This window comes from Diabrotica undecimpunctata, chromosome 9, assembly GCF_040954645.1.
Source record: "Diabrotica undecimpunctata isolate CICGRU chromosome 9, icDiaUnde3, whole genome shotgun sequence".
In the NCBI taxonomy this organism is placed as follows: domain Eukaryota; kingdom Metazoa; phylum Arthropoda; class Insecta; order Coleoptera; family Chrysomelidae; genus Diabrotica; species Diabrotica undecimpunctata.
This window is the reverse complement of record NC_092811.1, coordinates 24,478,468-24,502,168: the sequence shown is the minus strand read 5'-3', so window position 1 is coordinate 24,502,168 and position 23,701 is coordinate 24,478,468. Positions and strand designations below refer to the sequence as shown.

The 23,701-nt window shown below is 34.0% G+C and overlaps 2 protein-coding genes across 3 annotated transcripts; one reads left to right on the top strand and one right to left on the bottom strand.

The window, feature by feature from the left end:
• The first annotated feature begins 238 nt into the window (after window positions 1-238).
• On the top strand, window positions 239-20,074 carry HBS1 (translation elongation factor EF-1alpha (GTPase) HBS1). 2 transcript variants are annotated; one of them, XM_072542962.1, is made up of 7 exons: window positions 239-440; window positions 496-828; window positions 11,307-11,659; window positions 14,274-14,432; window positions 14,553-14,958; window positions 15,054-15,121; window positions 19,481-20,074. In XM_072542962.1, exons 1-7 carry the CDS (start codon window positions 398-400, stop codon window positions 20,042-20,044), a joined length of 1,926 nt encoding a protein of 641 aa, XP_072399063.1. In that variant the 5' UTR covers window positions 239-397; the 3' UTR covers window positions 20,045-20,074. The 2 variants fall into 2 exon arrangements, with proteins under 2 accessions (XP_072399063.1, XP_072399062.1); XM_072542961.1 differs by having other exon boundaries at window positions 11,304-11,659.
• Window positions 20,075-21,355: 1,281 nt separating this feature from the next.
• LOC140450468 (uncharacterized) lies at window positions 21,356-21,859 on the bottom strand. Its single transcript, XM_072544112.1, has one exon. It carries the CDS (start codon window positions 21,857-21,859, stop codon window positions 21,356-21,358), a length of 504 nt encoding a protein of 167 aa, XP_072400213.1.
• Between the last annotated feature and the right edge of the window lie 1,842 nt (window positions 21,860-23,701).

The window sequence follows — 23,701 nt, the reverse complement described above, 5'->3', positions numbered from 1 at the left end:
ATTTTACTAATTTTATATAAAGATACTTATACGACATTGACTGTGATATTATGGAAAAAATATAAATTGCTTTGTGTAATAAAATTATTTCTTCACAGGTACATCGAATTTAAGTCAAACCATGAAGTCTTTAATTAAATAAATTGATTTATTTGCAATGTAGTGACTTTTACAAAATATGCCCAACGCCTATGGCAAATTTTTAAAGGTGTCAAAGTCACACAATTCAATTGTCATCAATCATTTATGTCGTCATTTATGAAAATGTGACAATGTACATGACGTAAAATCAAAAAGTTAATTTATTTGGCTAGTGTTTATAGAATTTATTCTATACTATGTTTTAATTATAAAACTACATCTTAGTTAATTATATATTAAATATATTATCAACATCATGGCACGACACAGAGATATTAGAAATATGGACTATTCAGATGGTAACTCATTTTTACCATAAAGTTGTAGTATTCTTTAATGTATTTGATTTTTTAGATTATGACGGATACGACGATGTTTATGGACATTCTATGGATGATGATTATTTTATATCCCCAAGCAATAAACAGTTCATTTATAACAGAGACATGTCACAGAGAAGTTCTGAAGGGGACATTAAGGAAGAAGATGAACAGGAGGCTGAATTATCAGATGATGATAGAGCCAAATTAACATCTTGTATCGCTCAGATTAATAAAACCCTGGAGTCTGTTAACATTTCTAGGAATGATTTAGTCAATATTATAATAAAATCGAAGTTTGATGTAGAGAAGTCTATAAACACAATCTTAGAAGACTCACAATATAAAACAGCTACCGTTGAAAAAGGTGAATGATAATATTTATTTATTTTGTAGAACTAAGTAGTTTCAGTTAAATGTTCAGTAGATTTATCAATATCAGTGGAATAATCAAAATAATGGTAGTGCCATTAATAGAATATCTAATAATCTAATCTATATATTTAGCTTATAGTTTGCTCCAAAATTAATATTAAATCAGCAAGTTACATTATTATTTTGTTATATCAAAGAACTGCTAAAGTCTACTATTATTATAGGAAATTTAATCAACAAAATTAGTTAATACAACATTTATTTAGCTTTTATCACTTATATTATTACAATATGAAGTGGAGTTGTTGGTCATAATCTTCTATACAGGTCAGATAGGTTAGAAGATTAAATACTATATTTGTGTAAATTCTGTGAGGTAATATGAAACTGTGCTAGGATTAGCATGCCCTATTAGATATGTAAAACCTTGTTTATTGTCAATAATGTGCAGACATTGTATTTACGTAAGGTATAAAAACAAATAATTAAGAACGATTTCTAAAGTGGAAATTGAAATGTCAAATAAACTTAATTTTAAAGTAAAATTGTGGCTTATTCCCAACAAAAATAGTAAATCTGTCTACCACTTTGAAATTCGCCACTTGGTGTATGTTCAGTAGATTATTAAGTATTTGCTCTGTCTATGGACTGTATTTTTGTTTTTTTTTGGCGTTGTTCTGAAGTCTGAATTCTTCGCTTAGCCTGCTTGTTCGGTGATGGTAATCATTTTGATTTCATTCACTGCTAGTATAAGTGTGTTATCTATATATCACAGGTTACTTATATATATAGTTTTTGCCTCATGTAGCCTTCTCCAGATGATAGACTACCGAAAATGTTACTGTCAAGTATGATTGAAAGATGTCCGAGAAGAGGTCGACCCAGAACAAGGTGGAAAATGGATAAGTGGATGGATGGACGATGATCTAAAAAGACAATGTCACAAATTGGAGGATGAAAGCAATGGACAAGAAGAGATTGACGAGAATGGTCAATCAATATTAAATTTTTTATTTTGGCCACCAGTAAAAAGTGCTCATTTCTCTTTCATAACTGCTTCTTACTCGCACATATATTATTTAGTTTCTGTTACTTCTCTTGACTAACATAATATATTATGACATTGGTAAATAAAATGGTATTGTAATTGGTAAATCTATTAATTACTGAATCTAAAGTAATATTGCTTCCAGAATTATAAATTAGAATAGCTACTCTGTTTGGATTGCTAATACATGTTCTAGACTTTTACTTTGGGAAAACATTCCTTTAGGTTAAGGTGCACTTAATAGAACCTGCACTTGCTTGAAAGTTAAACACAGTCTGGATTAGCACAGTCTAGGTCACAGCTGGAGATGATCTTTGTTATTGAGGTTGTACTTAAATATATTTTAACTTTATATGTAATTTTGAGATTGTGTGAAAATCGTACTAATGAAGGTGATAATAATAAGAGTTAAGTATAATTGATTATAAAGAACGCCATGACTCAGTAGGAAAGATTATCCATCAAAAACTAGCTGACAAACTGGGACTTCTCCAAACCGACCATCTTCTTTACTATCAATATGTCCCTGACAGAATACTTGAAAATGACAACTACAAGCTATACTGGAACCGCACTGTGCTCACAGACTAACTAGTGGCACATAATAGATCAGATCTCATACTAGTTAATAAACTTACCAGGCAAACAACACTTATTGATGTGGCGATACCTAACAGCAATAATTTGCGCGTTAAATACAACGAAAAGATTGCCAAGTATAGAGATTTAGAAATACAAATCAGGAGACAATGGAGAATGGAAAGTACCCAGACAGTACCTATTATTCTATCTACTACCGGTGTTACTCCCAAACACCTCGTAGTGAACATAAAACAGCTGGATCTTGATGAACATGTTTATAAGGCCATGCAGAAAGCTGTACTGCTCGCGACGTCCTGTGAAGATACTCCAACATACCAAGTCACGTAGGGCTCGTTAACATGGACAGAGTCCCACCGGAGCTCAATTCTTTTGATACCGTAGGTATCTGGCATGAGTGAATTTTCCCCTTAGAGGGAGTGTGAGCCGTATGGCTAAATCTGGAGAGTTAACACAAGTGCCAAACTTCTCTTACTTTAATTTAATAAATATGTATTTAATTTTTGCTATTATGTCAGTTCTAATACTGCTTTTGATAGTGATATATTGATGAATTACAATTATTGTTTCGATTATTCCACTGTTTAATTCTTAATACTGTTTAACTAAATATATTTCTTTGTTTTTTTTTATGTTTCCTTGATGGATGTACCTCATTTTTTTCAAATTTTGCAAGGTAAGATTACAACCAACATACTAAAATAAATAAAAAAATACTGCCAACAAATTCAATATTTGCCCCACACTCTAGTGAAAACAAAAAACAATTTACGATTCCTAATATTTTTAACAATATACATAATATTAATAACTCAAACGTGGATAAACCTAAATTTGTTATCCCAAATTTAAAATCTAGCGGAGAGTCTAAATTTACAATTCCTAAACTATCTGTAAACGAACAATCTGAATTTATAGTTCCTAAAATATCATTAAATAAAAATTCACTACATGAAAACGCAAACACAGTAAAAAGACAATTTACTATTCCAAATTTATCATTAGGTGAAAAGTCAAGCTTTAAAACTGACAATGTTTGTCCAAAAAAGGATGACACTGCTAACATGTTTGCCGCAAAATTAGAAAATGAAAAATTTGTCAACTTAAGTGACTTAGTGTCAACACATTTAAAAAGCAATTCTGTAGATACTCGAAACTTAGATCTTGACACCCAAATCCAAAAATTATCAATAAACAAAAGTAATGTTTCGGACATAGTTCCTCAAATAGAGAACATGAACATTTCAATATCCTCATCTAAGTCACTGAGTGCTCTTCCTAATAATACTCAAAATAAACTAAAAATCGATTTGTCTGTAGCTTTAAAAGGTACTACTAGTGCACCGGTCATTTCAAGAAATAAAATAGATGACAATTTTGAAATTCCATTCATTGAATGTGAAGAAGAGGTAGTACCTAAAAAGAGGGAACCTCTTGTCTGTAACTTTAATGTTAGTAGCATAAAAAATGCTTGTTTTAATATTGAAAAACGGAGATCTCTGTTTGGAAAGGTTGTATGTCGAAAATATAAAAGACGTTTTGTTAAATTTAAGATCATTTTGCCTCAAAAATGTGTAAATATTCAAAGATTCGATTTTAGTACACAATCACCAGACAGCCGAATTATCAAGTATCTCAAGAGGTAACTGGTGATTTTGAATATGTGATATGTAGAAGTACTTAAACTTTAGATAATAATATTTGAATATTGTGCATATGTGGTAGATAGTTTGGAAAAATATTACTAGAAATATATTTTTAAATTCTAGATATTTCTAGATAATTCTATTTTCCTATCTAGAAATATTCTAGATAAAATATTGATGAAAATTGAAGATTTTTTAAGCATTGATTAGTAATGCTTAAAAAATCTTCAGTTCTCGTTTGTCGAAGCAAGTCTACCATTTACAAGTGCCTGGGTCATGTAGTTTTTTAAGTACAGGTCTTTTTCATTCTAACATCGATGAGTTGGGGCGTTATGAACTTATAGGTGGACTTTAACAGAGGGTATAAAAGATTATATAAACCATTACATGAAAATTGTACTATCTATCTAAGCTCTCTTTGCGAAGTGTAAACGATGGGCATCGCAGACATATCATCATCAGTGGTGCTACAGCTCTAGTTGAGCCTTGACCTTCCCCAGTCTAGTCCGCCAGTCGTTTCTGTTCATCGCCAACCGTTGCCAATTTGCCGCGCCGATTTTCCTTGCGTCCTCGTCCACACCGTCCCTCCACCTCAGTCGTGGTCTGCCTCTACTCCTATTTCCCACTGGGACCGATAATAGAGTTCGTCTGGGTGGGTAATTTTCATTTGCTCTTGACACATGTCCAGCCCATCTAAGCCTACCTATTTTTATGAAGGATATTACATCTCTACCATTTACTATTTTTTTATACTTCTCGTACAATTCGAAATTATATCGCCTTCTCCAAATACCATTCTCACAGAATGCGCCCATTATTCTTCTTAGTATCTTCCTTTCAAAGACGAGCAGAAGATTTGCGTCTATTTTGGAGATGGTCCATGTTTCTGACCTATATGTCAGCACTGGTAGGATGAGTGTTCTATATATTATTAGTTTGGTTTTCTGGCTTAAATTTCTGTTTTTTAGCTGCTTGCTTAGTCCAAAATAACATTTGTTTGCTAGCAGTACCCTCCGTTTTACTTCTTCAGATGTGTCATTATCGTTTGTTATGAGAGAACCCAAATATGTAAACTTATTTACTACCTCAAAATTATATTGGTCTATACTGAAGTTTTCTTCGGCGTTTCTAGCTCAATCTCTGTTATTTGGAATAGATGCTAACATTTTGGTTTTTTCCTCGTTTATTTTAAGGCCCATATTTTGTGCGGCTGTCAAGAAGGTGGAAGTCATCTCTTTAAGTCCTCGTGTAGTACGTGCGATCAAATCCAGATCGTCAGCGTAAGCCATAATCTGCGTTGATTTATTAAAGATTGTTCCCCTATTGTGTAACTCGGCATCTCTTATAGTCTTTTCTAACGCTATATTAAAGAGAAGGCACGCCAGCGCGTCTCCCTGCCGTAACCCTGCATATGTTTCAAACGCTTGTGACATATCGCCTTGTATTTGCACTCTGCAGATCACTTTACTCATAGTTGTTTTTACGAGCCTTATTAATTTATGGGGAATGTTAAGTTCATTCATGGCTTCGTATAATTTACCTCTTAGGACGCTATCATACGCTGACTTAAAGTCCACAAAGAGATGGAACGTGTCAATATTAAATTCATTGGTTTTTTCTAAGATTTGACGTAGCACAAAAATCTGGTCAATTGTTGACCTACCTGGCCTAAAACCGCTTTGATACTCACCAAGGATTTCTTCCACGTACGTACTTAAACGGCTGTACAGGGTGTTGGAGAATATTTTGTACATTGTATTCAGAATCGCAGACATATCAATGTGTTTAAAACAATGTGGCTTCTTGCTTTTACCACTGACAAGAAGGTCACTTTTTTGAATGGAATGGGGTTTAGATGTTTTTGAATGCTCTTATTGATTTGGGTTTTGTGGTAGCCGTTTTGTAAGAGTATTTGCCTTATTGAATTGATTTCGGATGACCTCTGATTGTTGTTGATAAGTCTTATGGAACGGGAAATAAGAGTGTTGATAACTGAATTGAGTTGGGCGGGGTGATGATGTGACTGGTCATTGAGATAACGGTTCGTATGAGTGGGTTTCCGGTACACAGAATAGGAAAAACTGTGAGGTGGGTTTTTCTGAATAAGAACGTCAAGGAATGGCAAAGACTCAACTTCCATCGTGATATATACATAGCGTGCGTCTTTTGTCTACCTTTTAGCAAAAATTATATTTGCAAATTAGTTCACCCAGATAAAAAATTATGTTGAATGTACTTCTACATATACACAATATTGTTTAGTAGTACCTTTTAAAAATTAGGCAAGACTGAAGTGTTTTGATATTTATATAGAATGTGTAACAAAATGGTAGATCAGAAATTGAGTCACATAATCTTATTGAACCTAATTTGCAGTACTAAAAATGTACACATAAAGGAAGTTACAGCAATTTAAAATTACAATATGGAAATCGATTTTTTTTAGTATCTCGTGAACTGATTGACAATTTTTTATGAAAATGGACAGATGGATTTCTTATAAGCACTTAATTAAGAATTAAATAAATCCAACTTAATAAAAAATGTTTTAGAATTAATGAAACCTATATTTCACACCGGGAGTTTGTAGAGGAATGTTTAAGTTGAAATTAGGTGCTTGTCAGATCTTAGCACTGTACTCGTATTTTGACTTTGAGTGCCAGTTATCTCGTCATCTTTTAAAGGATCTTCCTGGTTGTCTTGTGCTGATGATCTTAAATCGCTTGTTATTTGGACTATTCTCTCATTATCCATTCGATTAATTGTTGCTTCAATTCCCGTCGTCTCCGTTTTTCCAGTCGTAAAAGCCTTTTCTTCTCTTCTTCATGTGCCACCTTCTCTAAGAAGATTGGCAACCATCATGGCAATTCGCACTTTCGACACCGCTGCTCTAAAGAGGTCAGCAGAAGTGCAGTTAAACCAAGCTCTCAAATTGTTTAACCAGGAGATGCGTCTTCTTCCGCGACTCCTTCTACCATGTATTCTTCCTTGCATTATTAATTGTAACAATTTATAACGCTCGCCCCTCATAACATGTCCCAGATGTTGCAGTTTTCTGACTTTAATTGTATTTAAAACCTCTTTATCGTTTCCCATTCTTCTCAACACCTCGACATTCGTGACTCTATCCACCCAACTTATTCTGTAGGCCCATAACTCGAAGGCTTCTAATCTGTCCGAAACATCTTTCTTTAATGTCCAAGCCTCCAACCCATAAAATAATACGGAGAACACGTAGCATCTCAGAAGTCTTATCTTTAAAGAAATTGAAATGTCCCTGCTGCATAGTACTTTTTTCAATTTGTTGAAAGAATTTCTTACCTGTCCTATTCTTGCCTTAATCTCTTCTGTGTACTCATTATTTTCGTTAATTATTGTACCCAGATATTTATATTTTTCAACTTTTTTAATTTGTTCTCCATATATTGTTATGTTTTCTTGGCGCTGTTGGGCTTTTGTAATTACCATGAATTGTGTCTTTTTTGTGTATAGGGACAGTCCGTTTTCTTCACTGACTTCTACCACTCTGTCAACCATTTGTTGTAAATCCTCAAGACATTCCGCTAATAAAATAGAGTTGTCGGCAAACCTTATATTATTGATTGGTCGGCCATTTACTTGTATTCCCATAGTTAGTTCTTCTGGTGCTTCCTGGATTATTTCCTCTGAATACAAATTGAACAAAGCAGGAGACAGGACATAGCCCTGCCTGACGCCCCTCTCAATCTGTATTTCATTTGAAAAGACGTTGTTCTCTTTTACCACATCGATCTGATTATAATAGATAGCGCTAATGATCCTGATGCCTTTTCTAAAAAGTACTAAAAGGAATTTTTTTTTTGAAAAATATGGGGTGAAACTAATTTTTTAACACAAAACAATCTACAGCCCTGATAATCGCAACTTTCATAAATTTTTATGGATGCGACGGTTTCATTTTTGTGATAGTTGTCCTTGCTATACCAAAGCCCTAAAAAAATGTCAAAACTGTTCACGAAATATACCTATAAACTAAATTTTTAAGTTGCTACTTAAATGGCTTCTCCTGTTAGTTCATTTATACTGAGGTGCATTAGATTAAGTCGTGACATTTATGGCTCCAGATTATATGGCTTAGTTTATGATCCACCTTCTTGTTACACCCTATATATTACTTAAAAATTATCTATTTTGTATGAGTTTTACTTAGTTTATTTTTTGTGAAATGATTTAAACTGTTTTAAGTAGTTTGTGTCTTAAGTTGATGATTTTTATTTATGTACATATACCTATATTATGAGTACGTTTAGGTTGAATGAAATCGTAGGCTTCCACGGCCAGAGTCAGAATTATAGTTTATTCGTCTTCCGGGTTTGGACCGTGTCATTTGTGAGTGACCCAAAAGTGGGTTCATCTCGACGTTTCGCTACAATTATATGTAGCTTCTTCAGGAGAACAAAAAAGAAAAAGAAAACAAAAGACAGGAAGGTAGTTGTGGACAGCCACATGATTGGCCAGCGCGCGCTTCTTGACGTTCGCGCCACGGAGTGTGCCGATAGGTCCCGACACGACAGGTCACCGCGACTATAAATAGAGCGGTAGCGGAGTAATCGTCGGATTCACTCCCCGCCTCTCGACCCGTTAGTGTTCTGAGCTGTTGGACGTGAATCCCTGTCCTGGCATTTGGTTTTCACCTCTGGCTGCGTTAAGTAGTTGAGTTACTGTGACCAAATGCCCATCTTGGTAGTTAGTATTCGCCTCTGGTTGCGTTGAGTAACTGAGTTACCGTTGCTAACTACCCATCTTCCTGTCTTTTGTTTTCTTTTTCTTTTTTGTTCTCCTGAAGAAGCTACATACAATTGTAGCGAAACGTCGAGATGAACCCACTTTTGGGTCACTCACAAATGACACGGTCCAAACCCGGAAGACGAATAAACTATAACGTTTAGGTTGGTTTAATTTATTTAACATTGGGTGCGTTCAAATGACTTCAGCGGCTGACTTTAAGCACAAAGCGCTTAGTGGTTATATCCAGCGGCTTAGATCCAGCAGACAAAAACGTTTCGAGGAATCTAACCTTAATATTTACATAATTACTTATATAAATAAATAATCTCGTTCAGTACCAAACTACTTCCGTTTCCTGTAAAAATTCATTTTTTAGATCTAACCAAATGATGTTTAATTAAAACCTTTAAAAAACTAAAACTCATTATTGCCCCGTGAAACCGCTGAGTTCATCCAGCGGAAATAAAGTAGGCTAAGTGAATTTGGCAGCGGCTGACTTCCAGGGGGTTGCGCTAGAAGCGTTTGAATGCTACCGGTTAATCAGCTGTCCAGCCGCTGAGGTCTTCTGAACGCAACCAATATTTTGACAAAATGTTTCATGACCTAAACGTCCTCATAATATATATATATATATATATATATATATATATATATATATATATATATATATATATATATATATATATATATATATATATATATATATATATATATATATATATATATATATATATATATATATATATATATATATATATATATATATGTTTTAATTTTTATTAGATAGTATGGTGACATACATAGCCGGGAATATACAGCTACAATTGTTGTATTTTAAGTTATTTTTCACTTTTATTTATGTACATTTATTTTATTCGCCATTTTGTAACTGCCGTTTTTGTTAAAAGTTAATTTTTATTATGCCCATTTTTTAATTGATTTATTCTGTCATCTTTATTTGGTATTTTATAGATTTTCTCACAATAGAAAACCTATATTAATATCCTAAGTTCATAATATCCTAAGTATTTGACCCTGATTTTTTATTTGTATAGTAAATTCGTCGTTATTGCAAACCTAATTTTGAGATTTTCGAGATCTGTTTACTCGTACTACACTTAACCATCTCTATTCTAAAAAATAGTTATAATACGCGTGTTAGTACCTTTCTTTTTGAGACTCGACAACATAATGAGACGAAATTACGAACTCGTTTTAAATCCAGTGACTAGAAATTCTCGGAAATAATTCTTATCAATTCCTTCTATGTTCTTAATGAGTCGTTCCTCCTCCTCCTAAGTGCCTTCTCTGTTGAGGTTGGCGATCAGTGTGGCAAATTTCTCTCTGTTCTGGGCTTGATGAATTAATTCATTTCCTCTTGTGTGGGTCCAATCCCTGACGTTTCGTAGCTAAGATTTTTTCTTTCCGTCTATGCCCCTTTTACCTTCAATCTTGCCTTCTAATATTACCTGGAGTTGCTTAAATTCCCTATGGCGCAATATGTGTCCTAGATATGACGTCTTTATAATTTTGATAGTATTGACCAGATGAAGGCGTGTGTTCATTGCTCTCAGTACTTCTTCATTCGTAGTTCTGCTGGTCCAGCTTATTCTTAGCATTCGGCGGTACATCCACATTTCAAATGAAATTAATTTGTTGACGTCATACTGTTTTAATGTCCAGGTCTCACATCCATATAGTAATAGAGACCACACATAACACTTTAGTGTTATCAATCTCATATTCATGAAACCAGATCTTGCTATTTCAGTGCGTCTTCTAATTTCTTTTGAATGGTCTAGTTGACTATTTAGTTCTCTGCCCAGGTATATGAAGCTTTGGGAACTCTGAAGGGTGATACCATTTATTTGTATGTTAGGTGTAACTTGTTCATGGGGGTTTTTGTGGAATACCAGAATATAAACTGTATATTATTATGATTTTCTTCAGTGTCTCATAATTTTTGATTGTTATACTAAAGTGTTATTTTGATAAGAGATGCCCTTATTTTAATTCCTTGACCCGTGAACTTGATTTTGAACTTTTAACTGCATTGATCTCATGTTTTTAACCGCCGATCCTTATACTCTTTTTGTTATTTATTAGAGTCATTCATTAGATTAGGTATATTAAGTTGATTGGGTTACTGAAAAATTCTCATTTTCTCTAAAAGTTTTATAACTTTAAAATATAGAGACAATATAAATAAGATAATTATTTATTTAGACTAAAAATCTTGTCTTCTAAGAGTCTCATTTATTTTTACACCAAAATTATATATAAACCGATATATTTTGTATACCTTAGGATAGATATGTAAACTAGTGGTAGTGGGGCAAATCTAGTATAGTACAAATTTTAACACATCTGTAGTTTTAAAAAGTATATTTCACTTAAATTCTAAAGTAGTTGCTCAGCCAGACATAGTTCAAACTCCTCAGATTGAACAGACGAAAGTGATTTCTTCCACTCCGAAAACCGTTACCAACATCACGAAGGGTTTTGATCTGCCACAAAAAGGTAGTTTTACGCCTAGATCTCAGTCTCCCGCTTCTGGGAAAGTTACACCCGTCAATAACCATACTTTGGACTTTGGCGAGGAAGTGAAGCAAGCCAAAACCAGAGATAGCAAATTTGATCCGCAGCAGCTGTACCAAAAGGAAAGGGGAGATGAAAAGGAGCATTTGTATATGGTTGTGATTGGGCATGTGGATGCTGGGAAGAGTACGTTGATGGGCAGACTTCTCTGTGAATTGGGACAGGTAAGTTTATTCGTATATAAGATTACAGTTTTTAACAGGTAGCGACCACATGATCAAAAATAGGTCAAAAAGAGAACATCAACAACATTCTCGAAGGCAATAAGAATACAATTTTGTCAAGAAGAAAACATTAGAGTTACCAACACATGGTTCCAACTCCACCCCCATCGCCTTTATACTTGGAAATCTCCAGCCGATAGAGCTCAGAACATAATAAGAAATCAAATAGACTTCATTCTTATCAACGGTAGATTCAGCACAACTGTCAAAAGAGCTTGCACATACCCTGGAGCAGATGTCCCTTCTGACCACGTACTATTAGTGGCCGTCATAAAGATCGCTCTTTCATGCAAGAACAAGCCTGAAACTCAACAACATATAGCACTGGACAAACTGAAAGACCCAATGATACAAGCAGAAATAAGCAATGAAATAAACGCACAAATTCAAATATTGACGACAAACATTGCCGAAGATCTAACACCAACATGGAATACGATTACAAGTGCTGTAACAGACATCATGAAAAACAACTTAGGGTACAAACGAAATAACAAGAGGCAAAAATGAATGACAGACGAAATACTATTACTAATGGAAGAACGACGAAGACACAAGAATAAACAAGATGGCAGCAATATGTATGAAAACATTAACAGGCAAATAAAAGCAAAAATAAGAATAGCAAAAAATGAATGGCTTAAGCAACAATGTATCGATCTAGAACATTTACAACGACAGCACGACGACCGTAATTTACATAAAAAGCTTAAGGAGACTGCTGGAATATACAGAAAACGAAGACCAACCACCATAGTTAATCAGGATAACCAGATAGTGCTGGGTGAAAAGGAAAAAATTGATATATGGGAAAATTATATCCAGGAGCTCTTCCATGACGAAAGACCCATGAGTGAAGTTTATACAGACGACCAGCTGACTGGCCCTTCAATCACCAAAGAGGAGATAGAAAAGGCAATATTCAATTCAAAAAACAATAAGGCACCTGGACCAGATGAAATCCCGTCAGAAATACTCAAATTACTGGATGAAAGGGGAATTTCAGCACTACACAAAATATTTAACTTTATTTATGAAACTGGCTGCTATCCTCAACAGTGATTACGCTCTACCTTTATTCCCCTGCCCAAGAAAGTCAATGCAAAAAGATGTGAGGATCACAGACTCATTAGCCTGATGAGTCACACTTTAAAGATATTCTTAAAAATACTACATCAAAGAGTATACAAAAAATGTGAATGGGACATCAGTGACTCCCAGTTCGGGTTTAGGCAAGGTTTAGGAACACGAGAAGCAATAGTAGCAACACAGGTGCTGGTCCAAAATTGTTACGATCAGAAGAAGGATGTGTTCCTATGCTTTTTAGATTACCAAAAAGCGTTTGATCGTGTCCAACACCACAAGTTAATGCAGATCCTCAAGAAAGTTGATATAGACCAAAAAGACATAAGATGCATTGAAAACTTGTACTGGCATCAAACGGCACAGTTAAAAATAGACAATTCTATATCCAAACCCATACATATAAGAAGGGGCGTTCGACAGGGATGTGTGCTTTCCCCTCTTTTATTTAACATTTATTCGGAAGCCATATTTCAAGAGTCTCTGGAGGATGCAAAGATGGGAATCAAAGTGAATGGAGTACTGATCAACAACATACGATATGCTGATGATGGTGTCTTAATTTGTGACAACATAGTCGATCTTCAACAACTTGTCACTATAATCGGAGAATACAGTAAGCGAATGGGATTAGAGATTAATACCAAAAAAACCAAATTTATGATCATCTCCAGAAACTTGGATGCACTTGAAAACTCCACCATAACACTGAATACTAAGTCCATTGAAAGAGTGAGTAAATTTAAATACCTGGGATCGTGGCTTTTTGAAGACTGGGCATCGAACAGGGAAGTAAAATGTCGCATTGAGCAAGCTCGACAAGCTTTCGTAAAATTCAAGAAGGTACTGACTTGTTCAGAGTTCGATCTTCAACTGAGACTAAGGTTTACTAAGTGCTACGTGTGGTCAGTGCTGCTATATGGCGTAGAGGGCTGGACACTCAAAACGAGGGATATAAACAGATTAGAAGCTTTCGAAATGTGGCTCTATCGCCGTATCCTAAAAATACCATGGACAGCGAAAATCACAAATATAGATGTCCTTAAAAGAATAAACCAAGAACGCCAACTTTTCGAAACAAGAAAATCAAGAAAAGGAAAACGGCGTATCTAGGTCACATCATGCGAAATGAAAAATACCAGTTCCTCCAACTTATAATCGAGGGTAAAATTGAAGGCAAGAGAGGAATGGGACGCAAGAAAATGTCCTGGCTCCGAAACATAAGGCAATGGACAGGGATTAACGACATACAATCTCTGATACATATTGCAAGAAATAGAGAATTAATGGAAAATGTGATCGCTAACATCCATTAGTGGATTTGCATCTAAAGAAGAAGAAGAATAAGAATACAGACCCAAATATCAACAGTGGTCTGAAGAAAGCGCAGTTGCCACAATTACCTCAATGTATATTACCTATGTCCAGCTGAAAGATTTACGTACATACTGTATAATAATAATTTTTTTAGGTTAATCAAAAAGTGATGCACAAATACGAACAAGAAAGTAGAAAATTAGGAAAACAAAGTTTTATGTACGCCTGGGTTTTAGACGAAACCGGAGAGGAACGTAATCGTGGTATAACAATGGACGTTGGTCGATTTCAGTTCGAAACCAAAACAAAGGCGGTAAGTAATAGGTATTTGTTGGACTTCGTTTGTAAGACGACCTCTCAGTCCGAGATTTATTAAACTCTAGGACCACTTTAATTTTTTTGACCTTTATTGAATATACATTTTTACTTGTAGGTAACACTATTAGACGCACCCGGTCATAAGGATTTCATTCCTAATATGATCTCCGGGGCAGGTCAAGCCGACGTAGCTCTTTTGGTTGTTGATGCGACTCGAGGCGAATTTGAATCGGGTTTCGACCACGGAGGACAAACGAGAGAGCACGCTTTACTCGTACGATCTCTCGGAGTGTCTCAACTGGCTGTAGCAATTAACAAACTGGACACTGTTTCTTGGTCGCCAGAGAGATTCAACGAAATCTTAAAGAAATTAAAGGCTTTCCTGAAGCAAGCTGGATTCAAGGAGTCTGACGTCACGTTTGTACCTTGTAGTGGATTGACTGGACAGAACTTGGTCAAGAAACCTACAGAGAGTGAGCTGTTGCAGTGGTATGAAGGGCCTTCTTTGTTGGATGTTATAGGTGAGATTGAAATATGATTTTTTGCTATATATACATTTACTAAATTATTATCATCTTATAAGTTCAACATTTTTATCCAAATTTTTAATTTACAGATCAATTCCGTTCTCCAGATAGGCCCATTTCGAAGCCCTTTAGACTTTCAATAAATGATGTGTTCAAGGTAAAGTAAAATAAATAGGGATGTGAAATACTTAGTACAAATTAAACTAAAGGTGATGCATAAATACTGAGCAAGTAATGAATTTGTCTGGCCATGGAGTTAGGATGTCTACATTGTAAAATGGCGTGCACCCTATCCTCCATGCTATAGCATGCTGGACGAGCCATACAGCCTGTAGGCAACACCCCGAAGTAGGAACGGGAATACAAAGTGTAGCAATACTCATACGCTTCTGAAACGCACCTGGCGCATCATAAGGGCCTTCACATTTTACTCTTTTTCAACAAGTCTTGAGTGAAATGTCTTTAATATTTTCTATCAGCCTCTCTTGGCTATCTCTTGGTTCTTCCGACCCCGAATGGCTATTAGGTTTCCGAGGGCAAACGGGTCACTATATTTCTTTCTACTACATACAGACTACTACAACGGGCAGCTGGCTGTTCCAAAACTGATCATGCGGCGAGCATGGTAGCCACAGAAACGACGCATATACAGCGGTGCAGAAGACAATGGGAAACCACTGCACTATTTTCCCAAGAGAATTTCTTCCCATAACGATGACAATTTCAGTAAGTGAAGATGGGATGTGTAGCGACCCGATTCACGCTTGGCGCCATCTCGGTTCCGCGTCGAAATTCAGCTGGAAACTCATTATACGAAGCTCTCAGAGCAGCGGTGTATAGAGACCAATGGAGAACAATTGTTAGGAGTATTGGAAGAAATCACGATCCTCATTAATGGAGAAACGACAAGAGAGAATGAATTTGTGTTTTGACTTATCCTGTATTAGCTTTAAAGAATATTAGCAAAATCAATCATTTTGATAAATTTTAACAATAATTTAAAAACTACGGCTACAACAGATCGTTGCTCAATTATATAGGGCGTTGAATTTGTTACGGTGTTTCTTAAAATTTGGTTATATCTTCTTAAATACCCTGTATTCACAAAACAACTTTGTATTCTTGTAACGGGGAAGTAAAGTGGATTTTAAATTTGAAATAAAATATAGTGTTTCATTAAAAACAAATATATTTTATGCAGTACAGTGAGATATCGGTTTTTGTTATAAAAGTTAATCACACTTTGTTGTTGTTTTTTCGGAAATAATTTAAAAAAATAACTCTTATATGTGATCTCATGTGCTATCTATTATATTTAATGGAAATAAACCACAATTTTAATTTAAAACACGTTAAATTTGACAATATATACGTTGAAATACGTTATGAAACAAGTCTTAAAATATTAAACAATTTTTATACCCATTATAAGGAATCTTAAGATATTGTAACAATAAAACACTGAAAACTTTGTTTTCAAAAATTTCCACAAAATTGATTATAACAACTTATCACTACAGCTGTTTCGACAGAGTGCATTTATGCTAAGGTGAAGTGCGTATATAGAATCTGTTTTTTATTGTTGAAAGCCCTTTTATGTGCTGCTATTCGTTTATTAAAATTTCTACCAGTTTGACCGATGTAAGTTTTTGGACCAAACACATAAAAAAGAAAGAAATAACACCAGCTTTCAGAACAAACAACAACTTGGGCAAATATATTAAAAACAACAAGAGCCAAAATAAAAGGCACTTACACATTGGTGTATACAAACTTATATGTGGCGACTGCCCATAAACTTACATCGGTCAAACTGGTAGAAATTTTAATAAACGAATAGCAGAACATAAAAGGGCTTTCAATAATGGAAAAACAGATTCTAAATACGCACTTCACCTTCTAGATCATAATCATTCTTTTAATGACGAATTTCAAATTCTTCATATTCAAAATAAAGGCCTTAAGCTATCTTTGTTAGAATCTATGGAAATTAACAAATTAAAAAACACAGATATAATTCTGAATGACCAACTTGAGACAAACAGTTCTCCCCTCCTCAACCTATTTCATTAAACCTTTTCACTGCGGCTAGTTATAAAAGTAGTATGGTTTCTGGTACGGCTGTTTCATGCCCGTGCTGATCAACACGGTTGCCGCAGTCAGTCGATGAAGTACTATGGCGTATAAATACGGTTCACGCAGTGTATCAATACAGTCTATTCAGGACTGTATTTACAATTTAGTAGAAGTAACAAGTAACTATAAATTTGTTGCTGTTAGATTTTTGAGAAATAAAAAAAAATTAAATATACTGAAAAATTATCATTATTTTATTTATTATTAGTAATTGTAGCAACAAGGTAAAAAACTACAAACAAATGGTACACAAAACATTCAAATGCAAAATATAAAAAAAGTTTTGACTACATTAAAAGGAAAATTTAAAATTTGTTATACAATGGTATTTTTCAAAACATGGCGTAATGCATAAAGGCACATTACAGACTATGCCTTTTTTAGGTCTTTATCGAAGATTTTAATGTCATTAGACCCAGTATAAATGATAAAGTCTAAATTGTAGCCTGTCCCACAGTCACATAACACGTGGAATTTAATTCCAAATCTGTGCCTTTTAGAGGGTATATACTGTTTAAATGCTAGCCTGGATATAGAAATCTACGAAAAACGGTCTTTAAATGGTCTATAACGATTCGCAGCTTAAAAAGGGAGTCTTCTTTGTCAACGTTATTGTCATCTGAAAAACGTAACAACGACAATGTAAGGAACGACAAAGCTAGAAAACAATACTCTTCATCCACATCAGTGTCTTTTCAATTTGTTGCGACACGAGAATTTTGTTCAATATTACTATGTTCCACTACGAATTAGTAAAAATTGTTAATTTCAACAACCATTGCTTTCATAAAAGTCAAAGCAAAAAATGTTTTGAAACTACTTAAAACACTTGACTACTTTTTAAATTTTCATTCAAACACTATGATGTATTATCATTAAAATTATGAACTGTTGGTTGTAGATCTCCCTTTTTCCATTTATATAACGGAATCTTTTCACATTTACGACGTTTAGCTTGTTGAAGAGAAGTAGATTCCAAAGTTAAAGCAATATTTTCACTAACCTGTGTTGATGATGGTAGAGTCTCTTCATTATCATTTTCTTCTCCAGATTCATCACTTTCTGCATCAGATTCTTCAAGATGTCACTGTCACTTTCCATTAAAATTTCATATAGTTCACTTTCGCTTGCGTATACGAGCCATTTCACTCAGCAATTGCTTTTATTAGTCAAGAATGTATGAGAAATCTAAATTTAAGAAGCACCCACTTATTTTTGTAAAAAAAATACACTACTAGTACAGAATGGTGTACAACACTATGATCATAATAGAAATAGACGCTGCACGCAAACCGGAGGAGAGATGCAGAATTCATTTGTGGCTTAAAAGAAATAATCTTAACATTATCAAGTCTGTAGTTTACGTATTCTTTGAATATTCATAAAATATTATCCTAAAAGGTTTTTCAAATGGTCACGTATTATAAATTCTTTTTATTATAGAACTAATCCAAAAAATATGTTTTGACAACAATAAGTCTTTCATTTCGGTCCAACTTGAATAATATTAAAATATTTATATCTTAAATTTCAGGTAGTAAATAAAAATCTTTTAACAATACCCTACAATATGACAAGCCGTCTCGAACCGTCTTTACTATTAGCTAATTAATGCAATAGATAATAAAATTATTTCAATTTGAATATTTCTTACCTGTTAACCATTCTGTGAAATATGATAACAATTCTATTGTATTTACTAACACTCATAATTCGACGGTTTTTTTTCTATTTTTCAAATAGGTTTATCAGCAGCTGTAGTAATTCACACAATTAAATTCTTAAAGAAAATAAATTAAAATACGCTGCTAAAAACGATCGTACATAAATACGGCGAAAGGGAATCCTAAGATTTTACAAGTAAATTCCTGTAGTGCGTGCCTGTGTAAAAAGGTGCGGATTTGTACGGCTCCCGCAGTGAAGCATAAAATTTTTAAATGTATTGTAAATTTTGATATAATATGCTTAACTCTTTTCTATAGGCAACATACAATACGTAAGCAGTATCTGATGCATACGGTTACCGCAGCGAATGCCGAAAAAGGGTACGCGTATTTAGCCGGTTCCCGTTGTATGGGCACGAAATTATTTTACGTGTATATCCGGTTCCCGCAGTGAAAGGGTTAGACGATAAAGTGTAAACGCATGCCAAAAATAGATCACTTGAGAAAGACACACTGCCGAAACAGCTGTAGTGATAAGTTGCTATAATAAATTTTGTAGAAATTTTTGAAAACAAAGTTTTCAGTGCTTTATTGTTACATAAAAGGAATTTCCATCAAGTAACGGTAGAAGCCATCAATTATTCTTAAGATATTTCCAAAATACTTATAGCATTAATTTTATTCTGTAGTAATAGTTTTTAATTTTATAATTTTAGGGCACTGGTACTTCGTTCTGTGTCTCAGGAAGGATCGAAACTGGTACATTGAGCGTAGGCGATAAAGTTCTTATATGCCCCAACAGAGAAGCGGCCGTAGTAAAATCTCTGGCGATCGAAGAAGCTTCAAAAACGGTGGTTTTTGCAGGCGATCAAGTCACCGTAGCGCTATCTGGAGTAGAAATGCAGAACGTCTCTGTCGGAAACATTCTGTGCGATCCTCAGAGTCCCGTTCAGGTCGCGTCGAAGTTTCTGGCCAGAATAGTTGTTTTTAATGTGACAGTACCGATTACGAAAGGATTCTCCGTGGTACTACACCATCAATCTTTAGTAGAACCAGTAATTGTTAGTAAGCTGATTTCGCAGTTGAATAAAAGTACTGGAGAACTACTGAAGAAGCATCCTAGATTCTTAGGTAACAATACAAGTGCCATTGTCGAAATACAAGTGTCTCGACCTATAGCTCTTGAATTGTATAGCGAGTGTAAGGAATTGGGAAGAGTCATGCTGAGGATTGGGGGTGTAACTATTGCTGCTGGACTTATTACACAAATTATATTGTAAGTTTTATTGAATAAACATTTTTACATTATATTTTGAGAGTTTTATTTAACCTTTATTATTTTGCTAAAATTGTTAATAAACCTTTCAGTCCCAGAGGTATTTTGTAACGAAATATTATTTTGCCTACCATAGGGAAGATTATAAGTGGTAGAAAATTGGGGACAGAAATTATGAGGGTCGAGATAGGGCAAGCAAAATAAATCGAAACTTATGCGAACGACACTCAGGGTTTGTTAAGAGAGCTGGGGTCGTGGATAAGTAAATAGCAAGGGGGTTGGATTGGGACAACTACAAAAAATGAAACAAAGGGGTTACTTACATGAATCTCCTGGGACAAATGAACAAATAGAACAAGAAAGACTTCTAGCTATTTAAGAAAAAAAAAGGCGCCGCTTCGAAGGATCCTAAACTTGCTGGATGAAGGAAAACTCTTCCTTCCTAAAAAGGTAAACACAAAAAAGTTAGGAGATTTTTCTAAAATAAAAGACAAAATGCTTCAGAGAAATGAAATAAACATTTATTTTTGTTTCAAACAAACAGATAAACAAATTACATCGGTTTATACCAAAATAAAATATAAAAAAGACTTACATATCTGTTTACAACTGGGAAACGCTACAAAAAACTTTCAAAACTATTATTAAGTTATTTATAACTGTGGCAGAAATAGATTATTAAAATTAAAGATATATCGTTTAATTAAAATGAAACTTCATAAAGTTGACCTCTTCAAAAAAACAAAATAAACAAACGTCATAGAAAATTTAAGGCTAGCTGTCATATGTCAACATTTATACTGACGACAAAGAACAAATAAATTGACAGTATAACCACACCCTTGATTTACAATATATAATACATATTACCTTATTTAAATTGTCATGAAAGCAATTATTGCATCAGTCTCTTAGTTATGGGACGTTTCAATCCCATTCCTTCAAAAAGTTTCACTATTGATTTTCAGTGTCTCTTGAAGAGTCCCAGAGAAGACCAAGAACAGGGACAACTGACAACTGTTTTTGTATTACCAGAGGCCTCCCACCCTCTTAAGTCCATCTTAGCTTCCTCCATAAGGGCGGTTGCTTCTGATACAAACACTCCCAACTCATTTTCATCAGTAACACTGGTCACCCAATTATCCACATAAAACCCAGTCATAAGCTTTTCAATTGTGTTTTTAGAATACGGATTATCATTACAACATTTCTCCAGCGCCTTTGTTAAATGAAACTCTATAGTGGCACCCAGAAGAAATGGACTACAATTGACTCCAAAAACAACCCTCTTGAGTCGAAATACAAATTCTTTCCTTCATCGTTCACCCATAGGAACCTCAAAAAATCTCTGTCCTTTGAATGTATAGAAAGTTGGAAAAGCCTTTCGAATATCCGACACAACTTCTACCTTTTGTTGTCTGAATCGTAATAGAACAGAAGGAATAAGTTCAATAAGATTAGGCCCTACCTCCAAACACTGATTTAAAGGACAACCCTGTTCATGAGATGATGCGTCAAAGATTGGCCTAATTTTTGTGGTTTCACTATTATTTTTAATAACGGGTCTGTGAGGTAAATAATGCACGCAATTATTCTCTTCGGGATTATTCACTATTTCAATCACACCCTCGTTCAACCACTCATTGAATATAAAGTTATACGATTCAAACAAATTAGACCTTTTTAACTTATTTAAAGTATTATCTAACCTTCTCCTAGCGACAACTAAATTATCTGAAATTAAAGGATGCTCATTCAACCAAGGTAACATAACTTTTGTCATCACATTTGTACTTAAGTTCAAAGTACCTTGCACCATATTTATCTTTTGCCTCCATCTCACTGATTAACTCTTCTTCGGAAGCTTCTTCCAATATACTTTCAAGTACCGCACTTTCCACTTCACAAAGCTCATTGTACTTTACTTGTAAAAGTTCCCATTGTACGCTAATTTTCTGCCAGGGTCGAGTGTCCACCGGTTCAGCTAACAAACTATCCAAAACAGTAGCAACTTTCGTAAATGCACTACGAAGAACCGTTCTGCGTTTTTATCCGATTCCATTTTTCGCTTAAAAAGATTAACTTTGGCCGAGCCTCACGGCAAAAACAAAATTATTCACCGGAAAAAAGTTTGCACTAAAATAAGCGAAAATAACTAACTTTTAAGCACACCCGTATATAAGTCCTGTCGCGGTCGCCAAATATTACGTTAGGAATGTCCTACGATTAATTTTCGCAAGAGACTCCTGGTTCGAAAAAGTACAAAATTAGATTTCTATTACAAAAAATTACTTTTGTATTAAAATACATAAATGTGACTTAAAATTTCTTTCGGTGGTACAAATTCGACTCAACTAACTCTATCTACGCAATTGTATATATTCTTATAATATGATATTCGATACTCCTACATTCTCAGACGAAAAAGTCATTCAATTTTAATTGCCTTCATCAGCCCTTAACCCGAGAGACGATACGCTGATTATGTGATTTTAAAAATAAACGTTAAGTATTTACTCGACAAAACCCATACGGAACTGTTCGATCTTTCATAGGCGTCAACATGGTATAACAATCAGAAAAATGTAATTATCATTATATTGATAATTTTAGAATTATATCGATTAAATAACCAAAAACATTTTTTATTATTAATAATATAAATTTTATGAAACAACTCTTTAAGTCTAATATTCCACAAAATAATAATTTTAATTAAATAGATTAGACAATTGTACGCAACTGATACGGGAATACTTCAAATTTCAATGACAGTTCAGCGTGTGGCAAAATTGTTTAAAGTGTTGCTGCTTTTTTAGAGTAAGAATTTTGTTTATGTTTTGATTTCTTACACAATTTGATCATAATATATATTAATAAATTGTATTTATAAATACATATTAAATTTAGATTAATAGCTTTAAAAACTAATTATTGTTGTGTATTGTGATTGTGCTATGCCAAAACAACTAAATAGTCTGTAGAAAGCTGATAAGCTTTCATATAAGATAGATTATTTTAAACAAGAAATAATGGCGGGACGTTTTTACTATTAATGCTCTTAAAAGAGGTAAGTTTAAAATTTAGAATAAATAATTTTGTATTAAAATGTTTTCTTAAGTATTTTAGTGTGTTGCAGTAGTCAGTGTATTTAGAGTATTTACTGACGTACTTGTTAATATAACGGTTTGACAAATAGTTGACATTTAAAAAATCCTTCACTTACTAACTATTCTGATGTTTTGGCAACGCTGTGGGGTTCTGACGTCGTAAATCTTGAATGACGTGCAATAATTTTTAAATGAAAAATTCTAAAACTATTGGGTCTACATAAATTCTGAAAGCACCAAACTGAAGAAAAAGCCTCATTTTATCCAATTAAATCCTTTAACGATTAAAAAGTTAAGTTAAATATTGTAAAATGGGTTTACAAAAGTATTGTGACTTTAGGCTTATAAACATTTAAAATAACTCATCAAAATGTAGGAATTTAAATTTTTTTTTGTTCAAAATGTTGGTATTTTGACACGAACTAAAAAACACAATGTCCTACGATCGTTAGAACTCGAGTTAATGTTAGTAAAACAAATAGCTTTGGCTGATTAACAAAACTTATAACTTCGTAGTCGTAGCAGTCATAGATAAATAATATAGTATATAG